Raw genomic sequence first — 12,265 nt, 5'->3', positions numbered from 1 at the left:
TCTTATTGCTAAACATAGTAGCAACGATAAAATTGTGAACAAATTCATTTTTGAACACACTGAGTACAATCATATACCATTTTAACATGTGGAAATGCTACAAATGTATCTATAAACTTGAAAATTTGCTTGCATCCCTAGCGAAGTCTGTTACGCGACACGTACTAAAATTCAAGTACCGTAGAATATAGGGCGGTTAATTTGAAAACTAAGTAAGTATTTTATCTCCAAACATTTATAAAACAAATACTTTTATTTATTTAATTTTGTATTTGTTATTGCTTGATGACTTTAGCTTTGATTTTCTTTATACTGTGTTGTTCTACCTAGCTAGCGAGCCAGTTTTATCTAGTGTTATAGTTAATGTGTAAAAACTAGTTAAGGTATTACAAGCTATATTACCACTTTGCCTACCAAGCAGCTCCTCAGTTTAATACTAAAATTCACAGCATGGCATTCGTCAAGTTCTAGTGCAAGTTCTAATTTTTTACTTTCCAAACAGTCTAAATTAGTAGTGTTGTTTTTTTTTTTAGCAAAATGTTTACTTATGTCTGCGCTTTTGAAGAATTACAGTTAAAAATTTTCAATTTATAAATATCTTACAAACTTTACAGAAATTACTTTATTACAAAATAATGTGAACACATACTAGTATACTGACTTGGTGCTTATTGTACCAGTTAAGTGAAATAATGTTGTAATAATGAATCATTAGGTGTTGTGATAAGGCTCTGTAAAAGAACTAAATGGTTCTGTATATTGTCTGTGTAATCTGTGTGAGTTTAATGTTATGAGATGATATCAGCACTTTCACGCATTATCGACTTCCTCGTTCATACAGAGACACATCAAGCGCGTACAGTGTTTATTTGTTGTTCATTGGTATTGTTGTTTTACTCATCAGCTATTGGTATGTAAATAAGCCATACTTGTACAGTGCACTTTACAATTCAAAATAAAAACAAAAAGTTAATTTGTATTGTTAACAGAATCCAAATATACTAAAATGAACATTTTAAGTATTTATTATTAAGTCTTAATAAATTATATTAGTATCATAATGCTAGTTCATTACTCATGTATGTTGTTCAATTATTTACCTTACATGAAAAAAGTAGCCTTATCCATATACTAGTTCATTCAATTACTAAATGTATAATCAAATGTTATCACTTACCAATAAGCCGTATTAGGATGTGGAAAATATAACAACATGTAATATTTTAAAGTAAATTGGTGAAGCACTGCAAATAAAGATGTTTTAATCAAATAGTATTTTTTATTTTAATTTGATTAAAAGCTTCGTTATAAAAATTTCAGTGATCTGCAATACATTAAATTGGAAATTATATGTATACGACAAGTGAATATAAAGAAAAATTACAACTTACTTTGTGCCTAGCCATACCTAAAATTGTAGAGGTTAATATTTTTTAGATTCTTACATTTATTGATACTTGAGTATTTAAAATTATGATAAAAAGTAGAGAAGTTTTAGATTTAGTTACTCTACGATTTTAAATGCCAAAGTAATTACTCGTAAGGAAACAGTAATATAATGGTTATTTAGATTCTTAAGCTCTGGAATATATAATACCAGTAACGTGCATGATTTGGATTACAGGAAGGCTTTCAATATATCAAGGACCCATTTATTTTCATTCTATTCCAATTTTAAAACACCATTAAAAAATGTTTATGCTTTGTGACAGGTAAACTAACTTTAATGATGATACGTACGGTTTATGATCCGGATCCTTTATATTCGTAAATAATTTTTGAACATAATATAAAACTGTAGCTGACTATACTTTATTGTTATCTAACATCATCAATGACGAAGTCATGCAGATAGTAGTAGGTAGTTAGGGTACGATGCAACAGGCAAAGTGAAAATGATAAAACTAATAATTATCATCTCTAATTATGGCTGAAGTGACGATTGAACTCTTGTGGTGCAGTGTACTGAATTTTTTGTCAGAAATTGAGAAACATTTTGTTGCATCTGGTATTATCTACCATTACAAAAAAAACATACTGGTGGCCTTTAAAAATATTATATTTTCTAAAGGTTAGTATTAAAAGGTATATGGCCATACGTATTGACACTTTAAACTAATTTTGAAAATTTACAGTTATTAAAAAAATAAATTTTTAATGATTCTCGTAGAAAGAGAATATATCTTACATCAATTGTGCTCGAAGGTACGTGTAACTTAATTTGCAGAAATGTTCTTATCCCCTGTTATATTCCCCTGCTACACCTTATCGCTTATAACTCCTCTCATTGCAAAAATTATGTGTCGGCCTATCAGATCACATAGAAGTAAAAAATGGAAACGCATGTTTTGTCCAAACTTTTTCTATCATTTTGCCCAGAACATTTTGAGGCTCGGTACGCATGATGTGTAATCCAAAATGAGGATAATTTTATTATCCTTAATAAGGAAAGTCTAGGTCTTCGTGCCGTATCATACAGAACATGTCCTTGTCTTGAAGTTTATTCAATAGAAACACATGATCCTGGTTTTCAAACTTCCAGATATAACTTAAATGTTTATAAGGGAATCGTAAAAAATAGGTCGTCTGATGAGTAGCCAAGAACTAAATCCTTTCTTTACCCCTTACCTACATCTTACTTTCCCAAACTACATCCATTATATCATACGTGCTTGTACTTGCAGGTTATGCAGAAGATACACCTGAATTCAGTTTTGCAAGGTACGCAAATTTCGTGGAAAGAGAAGGTTGGGGAGCAGTGCCGCCTAAAGTGTACCCTAAGCTGGAGAAATTGTCACTACCAGTGGCCTTCGTAGTGCTCTCGTACTTCATTCCTAGTATCACGGACGATGTTTTGGCCTTGCAGGTTATACAGAGAAATCACATGGATGCAGGTCTGCCAGATATTCAGAGCAAGTAAGAATAAATACACTAGAACAATAGTCAATAAATACTATAATATACTGATACTTATTAACTTTATGCTTAAGCCCACTGGTTTTAAATCCTTTAATGCAAGTAATTTTTTATTAATGAAAGGTGGATTAAAATCTAATTTTTTTGATATTTTATACATCTTTATATTGTTTTATAATGACCTTTTCATTCTACAGATTAAGGCAATGAGAACTTGACAATTGGTATAATATGTGATATATAATAAATATTTCAACAATACAATTTCTTCCTTGTTTATAACCTTATATTAACTACTCGCCTTCGGCTCGCTGGGGCTACGCCCCAGGCCCCCCAAAGTAAACGCTTGCAAATTCGGGGATAAGCGGAATTCGGTGACTGGTTAAGTCCGGACATTAAGTAAATGACAAGGGATTTAAAAAATTGACCTTTTTCATAGATTTTTTTCCGGATTCGTAAAAACTTTTGACTTTGAGGGCATTTTGCGGTTAAACCGTTAGAGATACGACAAAAAAGTGACTGGACCTTTCTTGTTGGAAATTTAATTTTTGTCTTTCGATTGTGCCCCTCAGATCTGATCTACGACCTATGGTTTTAGCCCCAGAAATGAGCTCGGGAGAAAAGTCTGCACGGGTCAGCTATCTTGAATTGTTTAGTATAAACATAATAAAAACCGACCTCAAGGCAGTATTTTAAGTCGAACAGGGGGTTTTAAATATCCACCAGGAGACTAGTCTAGTCAAGGCGAGAAATTCCCTGGGTGGGTGATTAATGTTAAGGAGGTTAAGACAAGAGGGGGTTTTAATTTCGTCAGGATATTGTCTGGTCATATGAACAAATTCCAGGGGGGGTTAACGTTACCGGGGGATAAGTCTCCAGGGGGTTATCTGGTCATACCAGGATCTTCCAGGGGGGGGGGGTGGGTAAGAGATTTGGTTATAGGTAAAAATTCAGACATGAGGACATGCCAGAAAATTCCCTGGGGGGTTGTAAACGTTACGGGGTTAAGGCATCAGGGGGTGATCTGGTCATAACAGGAACTTCCCAAGGGGGGTGAAGAGATTTGGTGATTGGTAAAATTCGGACGTGAGGTCATGCCAGGAAATTGCCTGGGGGGGTATAATGTTACCGGGGGAGTTAACACATCAGGAGGTTTAATTTACTCAGGAGGTTATCTGGTCAAACCATGAAGTCGCCGGAGGGGGGTAAATGTTACCGAGGTTAATGACACACGTGTGCCAATTTTACAGGGTTGCTCAGGAGTTAATATAGAGCCATGCCAGGAAATTCCCAGAGGGTAATGTTACCGGGGAAATGTTATGTCCGAGCTTAAGATTACTGGTTTGGGAGTGAAAAAATTGACCAACTTTATCTACTTTTTCCAGATTAATTCAAAGTTTTGACTTCAAAGGCATTTTGTGGCTTAACCGTTAGAGATACGATAAAAAAGTGACTGGAACTTTCTTGTCGGAAATTTGATTTTGTCTTTCGATTATGCCATCAGATTTAAGCTACGACCTATAATTTTAGGCAGTACAGAGCTTAGGACAAAAGACTGCACTGGGCCAGTTTAAAAATATCACGTAAAACATAAAAATCAATACTTTAAAACGCGTTATGCGGGCCAAACCGTTGAGGATAGGGCAAAATGTTACTGAACATTTTTTGTAGATCACGCAATTTCTTAAATCCTTTTAAAAATTTGTTTTGAGCTACGACCAACCGTTTAGCCGCTATCGAGCCCGAAAGGTAAATTTTTAGCGAAAATTTCCAAATATTTTCACTTAATCAACGTTTTGCGGCCAAACCAATGGAGATAGAGTAAAGAGTTAGTGGCATATTTTTGTAGATTACTCATTTCCTAACTACAACATTCGTCTTATTTTCGACCTCCGACCAATGGTTTCGCCGCTATAGAGCCCGAAAACAAAAGATTCACGTAAAAATTACTAAAAAAATTGCAATAATCACGTTTTTCGGCCGAACCACTGGAGGTAGAGCAAAAAAAGTCACTAGACCCTTTCTGTAGATCGCGCAATTTGCTAATTTGATGGGTCAATCAGATTTGAGCTACGACTACCGTTCGGACACTATCAGGCTCGAAACTTTATTTTAAGGCAGAAAAAATCTCTGGAATGTCAAACATTCCCGCGTTTTGTCGCTTAACCACACGAGATAGGACAAAAAGTCACTGGACCTTTTTTGTAGTTCACTTCATTCCTGACTAACGATTTTTCGTCAGATCGAAGCTAGCTCCAACGGTTCACCCGCTATCAGGCTTACAAGAAATGCCTGCAGGGTTAAAGAATGCGCGATTTTTTAGGAATTTTTTTTGAGGGGTTTTAAAAGTAAAAAAGTCCGGTTTTCAGACTTTTCCTCCGGGTCATATTGTGAAAGGTATCTGCGTGCCAAATTTCAAGTTTCCAGCACTTCTAGAAACTATGTTAGAATTTGTATACATATATCAGTCAGTCAGTTTCACATGCGGCTGTATATATAATAGGACTCGCCTTCGGCTCGCTGGGGGCTACGCCCCAGGCCCCCAAAGTTAAACGCTTGCAAATTCGGGGATAAGCGGAATTCGGTGACTGGTTAAGTCCGGACATTAAGTAAATGACAAGGGATTTAAAAATTGACCTTTTTCATAGATTTTTTTGGATTCGTAAAAAACTTTTGACTTTGAGGGCATTTTGCGGTTAAACCGTTAGAGATACGACAAAAAGTGACTGGACCTTTCTTGTTGGAAATTTAATTTTGTCTTTCGATTGTGTGCCCTCAGATCTGATCTACGACCTATGGTTTAGCCAGAAATGAGCTCGGGAGAAAAGTCTGCACGGGTCAGCTATCTTGAATTGTTTAGTATAAACATAATAAAAAACCGACCTCAAGTCAGTATTTTAAGTCGAACGGGGGTTTAATATCACCAGGAGACTATCTAGTCAAGGCGAGAAATTCCCTGGGTGGGTGATTAATGTTAAGGAGGTTAAGACAAGAGGGGGTTTAATTTCGTCAGGATATTGTCTGGTCATATGAACAAATTCCCAGGGGGGGTTAAACGTTACCGGGGGATAAGTCTCCAGGGGGTTATCTGGTCATACCAGGATCTTCCCAGGGGGGGGGGGGGGTTAAGAGATTTGGTGACTGGTAAAATTCGGACATGAGGTCATGGCAGGAAATTCCCTGGGGGGGTTTAATGTTACCAGGGGGGTTAACACATCAGGGGGTTGAATGTACAGGAGGTTATCAGGTCATACCAGGAAATCCCCCGGGGGGGGGGGTTAATATTACGGGGGTTAATGACACACTTGGGCCTTTTTTAGAGGGTATTGTGTCTGTGAACATAATAAATATTCCTCTGTCCCTATCTACTATTGACGCTTAGCTAACGCTCAGCCAACTCCCGAAGTCACTGAACCTTTTCTGTAGATCACGTGATTTCCTAAATCCCGTTTTAAAAATTTGTTTTGAGTTACGACCAACCGTTTAGCCGCTATCAAGCCCGGAATGTAAATTTTTAGGCGAAAAATGTCCAATATTTTCACTTAATCGCGTTTTGCGGTCAAACTAAGGGAAATATAGTAAAAAAGTCACTGGACCTTTTTTGTAGGTCATCTTATTTCCTAAAATAAAACGTTAGTCTTATTTTGACCTCCGACCAATGGTTTCGCCGCTATCGACCCCAAAAAACAAAAGTTTTCGCGTAAAAGTTACAACAAAATTGTACATAATCACGTTTTTCGGCCAAACCAATCGAGATAGGGCAAAAGATTACTGGACCTTTTCTGTAGATCGCGCAATTTGCTAATTTGATGGGTCAATCAGATTTGAGCTACGACCAACGGTTCGGCCGCTATCGGGCTTGAAACATTATTTTTATCGAAAAAATCTCTGGAATTTCAAATGTTCGAGCGTTTTGTCGCTTAACCATGGAAGATAGAGCAAAAAGTCATTAGACCTTTTTTGTAGTTCACTTCATTCCTGACCATGAATTTTCCGTCAGATCCGAGCTAGCTCCAACGGTTCGCCCGCTATCGGGCTTACAAAAAATGCCTGCAGGGGTGAAGAATGCGCGATTTTTTGGGAAATTTTTTTGAGGGGTTGAAAATGAAAAATTCTCACTTTTCGGATTTTCCTGGTGGTTACACGTGGAAAGCTATCTGTGTACCAAATTTTCAAGTCTCTAAACTCATCTGGAAGTAGGTTAGAATTAGTATACGTGAGTCAGTCAGTCAGTTACACATGCGGTTGTATAATATAAGGACTCGCCTTCGGCTCGCTGGGGGCTACGCCCCCAGGCCCCCAAGTAAACGCTTGCAAATTCGGGATAAGCGGAATTCGGTGACTGGTTAAGTCCGGACATTAAGTAAATGACAAGGGATTTAAAAATTGACCTTTTTCATAGATTTTTTCCGGATTCGTAAAAACTTTTTGACTTTGAGGGCATTTTGCGGTTAAACCGTTAGAGAGATACGACAAAAAGTGACTGGACCTTTCTTGTTGGAAATTTAATTTTGTCTTTCGATTGTGCCCTCAGATCTGATCTACGACCTATGGTTTTAGCCAGAAATGAGCTCGGGAGAAAAGTCTGCACGGGTCAGCTATCTTGAATTGTTTAGTATAAACATAATAAAAACCGACCTCAAGGCAGTATTTTAAGTCGAACAGGGGGTTTAATATCACCAGGAGACTATCTAGTCAAGGCGAGAAATTCCCTGGGTGGGTGATTAATGTTAAGGAGGTTAAGACAAGAGGGGGTTTTAATTTCGTCAGGATATTGTTGGTCATATGAACAAATTCCAGGGGGGGGTTAACGTTACCGGGGGATAAGTCTCCAGGGGGTTATCTGGTCATACCAGGATCTTCCCAGGGGGGGGGGGTTAAGAGATTTGGTGACTGGTAAAATTCGGACATGAGGTCATGGCAGGAAAATTCCCTGGGGGGGTTTAATGTTACCAGGGGGGTTAACACATCAGGGGGTTGAATGTACAGGAGGTTATCAGGTCATACACAGGAAATCCCCCGGGGGGGGGGGTTAATATTACCGGGGGTTAATGACACACTTGGGCCTTTTTTAGAGGGTATTGTGTCTGTGAACATAATAAATATTCCTCTGTCCCTATCTACTATTGACGCTTAGCTAACGCTCAGCCAACTCCCGAAGTCACTGAACCTTTTTCTGTAGATCACGTGATTTCCTAAATCCCGTTTTAAAATTTGTTTTGAGTTACGACCAACCGTTTAGGCCGCTATCAAAGCCCGGAATGTAAATTTTTAGGCGAAAATGTCCAATATTTTCACTTAATCGCGTTTTGCGGTCAAACTAAGGGAAAATATAGTAAAAAGTCACTGGACCTTTTTTGTAGGTCATCTTATTTCCTAAATAAAAACGTTAGTCTTATTTTGACCTCCGACCAATGGTTTCGCCGCTATCGACCCCAAAAAACAAAAGTTTCGCGTAAAAGTTACAACAAAATTGTACATAATCACGTTTTTTTCGGCCAAACCAATCGAGATAGGGCAAAAGATTACTGGACCTTTTCTGTAGATCGCGCAATTTGCTAATTTGATGGGTCAATCAGATTTGAGCTACGACCAACGGTTCGGCCGCTATCGGGCTTGAAACATTATTTTTTATCGAAAAAATCTCTGGAATTTCAAATGTTCGAGCGTTTTGTCGCTTAACCATGGAAGATAGAGCAAAAAGTCATTAGACCTTTTTTGTAGTTCACTTCATTCCTGACCATGAATTTTCCGTCAGATCCGAGCTAGCTCCAACGGTTCGCCCGCTATCGGGCTTACAAAAAAATGCCCTGCAGGGGTGAAGAATGCGCGATTTTTTGGGGGAATTTTTTTGAGGGGTTGAAAATGAAAAATTCTCAACTTTTCGGGATTTTCCTGGTGGTTACACGTGGAAAGCTATCTGTGTACCAAATTTCAAGTCTCTAACTCATCTGGAAGTAGGTTAGAATTAGTATACGTGAGTCAGTCAGTCAGTTACACATGCGGTTGTATATATATAGGATTCAAATTTAGTAAAAGTGGCGTTGGGAGTCCTGAACATCGTCCTTTTGGAGTATTTAGGTATTTTAAGAACAGTGATTCATAACTAAAAACTCAAAGTTTGTTTAGAATTAACTTCAACATTTTTCGACATGGCGCTGTTCATTATCGAAAAACAATAATTAAAAAGTGGGTAATTATATTCATACATACAAAAATTCAATCCAAAAATGTAATTTAAAGAATATGGTTAAACAATTACATTGACATAGGAAAATTTCAGAGTATTACCCATTTATTCATATGTTACGTAGCAATAACTTTTGAAATGTATTACATTTGTAATGTAAAAAAAATATAATATTCTCGTTGCCTTACCTTGTATTATCGCACTATTCTCCACAATGTCCTTTAAGTGTTAAGTAGAAATTAAGGAAAACTCCGAAATAAATAATCCAAAATATGGATATGCATACATGGAAACCATAGTATCCCAACATGACAGACTATTACATTATTTCACTAAATGGTCAGAAACTATAGAATTCTTAGAAGGAAGTTCATATTTAACTTAATTATATTTTATGTTACAAAGATTTAAGATATTTTAGACATGTATTTTGAGAACTTAAAAATAAAATTTGTTTTAATCATTAAATACATGCATATTAGGAATCACTGATGAACATTCTGACCGTTCAAATAAATGTATGGATTTTGTAAACCAATGCAACGGTGTATTTAGGGGCTAACACAACTTAACGAAAGAGGAAGCGCATTGATGGTGAGATAGATGTACGGAATTTTCATTTTCGACTCAATTTCAACCTAATCATATTCTACGTCTAAATAAAATCGTATTATTTTACACCCACATCACATATATTTTTCATCATTAAAATGTTTAAGGTAAGATTGCCACACAACTATACATTACATATTACATAAAATAATTACTATCTGAATATTAAATACTATTTTAATCTTGAACGTGTTACCAATGCACTAATTGAGTTGTGTTAAAATCATTTTGTGAAAGTTTAGTTACTATATTTCACTTTAGCAAATTTTTTTATTTTCAGTTTTTTAATAGGGAGAAATGGAACAATTTACGTGGGAAGAGGCTGGAAAATAAAACCTGCTAGATCATTGGACTTTCCGCATTATGATGGCAAATTTATTGAGATAGCCTACATTGGAAATTTTAACGGTAAAGTATATTTTAGGAATAATTATGATATATAACATAAAATAGTAAGTCATGATTGAAACAACTCAAAATAAATCAGGCAAATATGAAGTAATAATTCTATGTAATAAATAAAGAAGCTAGTATTAAAATATTTACATAAATACTCCTTTTCCTATGCAGATTTAAGGTAATTAATTGTGAACGCCTTGTTGTATACTGATCATTCTTAAGACTTTCATTTTTTTCCAGATGAACCAATGTTACATCCAATATATAATGCCACCTGGGATCTTTTAAAATTTGGCATATTTAATAAATATATAGTGGAAGATTTTGTAATTTTAACTGAAAAGCATCGGAAAATAGCAGATTGATAAACAGGTGTTTTAGTGATAAAGTACAATCTTGGAAGTAGTTATATTCCATTAAGAATAAAAGATTCACATTCTTTATGGAAATATTATTTTTTTAATAATCTCTTTATTTTATCCTGTACCAGAAACTTCACCAACATCTAACACTGATAAACCTTTACTAATAAACTTATAATAATTACAACACTGATCTGATCAGTGTTAGCTCGTCGATAAAACTGACTGATAATCCTACTTAAGCATTAGGAACAGTAAGCTAGAGCTGTTCCACAGTGTGGAATACCATACAAACCTGTCACCAACTCGCCTTTAGTGAGTTGCTATTATGGATTGTCCAAACTCAACCTCATGACGGTTAGGTCAAGATCTCTACCAATCCGGTATTAACTCTCAAACCCTTAACTTTTCGCAAGTCCAGACTTAACAGTCTTGTTAATTTCCATTGGGGTTCTATTTTCCTTTAGAATCGGGTCAAGCTTTTCTCTGACTCGATATAAATAGTGGAAGTATGAGAAACTTCCTGTATGTAACAAATGTGATATTCCTGTACAACCCAGTTACGGTATGTGAAACTTTCCGGGTGATACAAGGTAGCAGAAAAGGTATTCAGAAAACCAAAATACTTAAAATTTAATCCAATAATTAAAATCCATAAATAATTTTTTGATTTTTAAATATGTTTGGAAATGCTCTTCTTACAAAATCGGAAATTATACAATGAATCTTGAAAATTGTAGAATGTTTCAGTCAGGATATGTTTGACAGTAGTCCATTCCAAAATAAATAAAATTATTGTTTTAAGGTTCTACATTAGAAAAAATGATAAATTTAAATCAAATCCAAGAATTAAATTATGACAGTAGAGTATCAGTACGTATTTGAGTTATTTTGTAATTTTAATATAATAATTTTTTATTCCAAAAATTATATACTTGCCATCTCATATATATAACTATATATAAAATATATATATATATATATATATATATATATATATATATATATAAGTGAGTCTGTGGTGTAATGGTAGCACAATTCATCCGGCAAGTGAGAGATCCGGGTTCGAGTCCCGGCGGAGCAAGTGCTTTTGCGATTCAAATGTTATTGGAATTAAATAAGGCTATTGTGATTTATACAAATTATATGTAAATAAAAGTCATGTTTGACAGGTATTTGGTCTTCCGATCATATGTTAGTTTGCTTATTTAAACGCATATGTGACAGATACGGGCCAAATACAAAATAATTGAATCGGAAAAAGTGAGGCTCTGTGGTGTAATGGTAGCACATTCACCCGGCAAGTGAGAGATCCGGGATCGACTCCCGGCGGAGCAAGTACTTTTTTGCGATTCAATGTTTATTGAGATTTTAATATATATATATATATATATATATATATATATATATATCAAAACACAGAACAACTTTATCTTAAAATGTGGCAAATGAAAGTTTACTTTCCACGAATCAGCCATTCAATAATTTAGTGAGATGGTTTGTTTGGATGAATAATTCAAAGGCAAGTAATTCAAAAGCAATTAAAGCGGATAGTATGAATAATTAAACATGATCTTTTAATCTGACTTCCCTGTATAATACGCCACCTTATGTCTGCAGTAAGCTACGTTAACGTATTAGTCCAATAACGATAATGTTAATTTCATTAACATTAGTGTCTTGTGAATGGTGTGTTTTTATTTCATCCTAGTCATTTAATTTCATTCCAATTATTTTTGTATACTCATTTAGTCAATCGTTGATTAAACTGTCTCTGAAGACTGAG

At 35.4% G+C, this 12,265-nt stretch overlaps 1 protein-coding gene across 2 annotated transcripts; it reads left to right on the top strand.

Annotated features, from left to right (window-relative positions):
• The first annotated feature begins 751 nt into the window (after nt 1-751).
• Nucleotides 752-10,562, top strand: LOC124358753 (peptidoglycan recognition protein-like). 2 transcript variants are annotated; one of them, XR_006922065.1, is made up of 4 exons: nt 752-910; nt 2,685-2,916; nt 10,010-10,126; nt 10,358-10,562. XR_006922065.1 is itself a non-coding variant. In XM_046811050.1 (4 exons), exons 1-4 carry the CDS (start codon nt 796-798, stop codon nt 10,480-10,482), a joined length of 600 nt encoding a protein of 199 aa, XP_046667006.1. In that variant the 5' UTR covers nt 757-795; the 3' UTR covers nt 10,483-10,562. The 2 variants fall into 2 exon arrangements, 1 of the variants encoding a protein (XP_046667006.1); XM_046811050.1 differs by having other exon boundaries at nt 757-910; nt 9,999-10,126.
• Nucleotides 10,563-12,265: the final 1,703 nt, after the last annotated feature.

Source organism: Homalodisca vitripennis, chromosome 3 (genome assembly GCF_021130785.1).
Source record: "Homalodisca vitripennis isolate AUS2020 chromosome 3, UT_GWSS_2.1, whole genome shotgun sequence".
NCBI lineage: Eukaryota > Metazoa > Arthropoda > Insecta > Hemiptera > Cicadellidae > Homalodisca > Homalodisca vitripennis.
The sequence above is the reverse complement of the archived record's forward strand: the minus strand, read 5'-3'. Positions and strand labels throughout refer to the sequence as shown.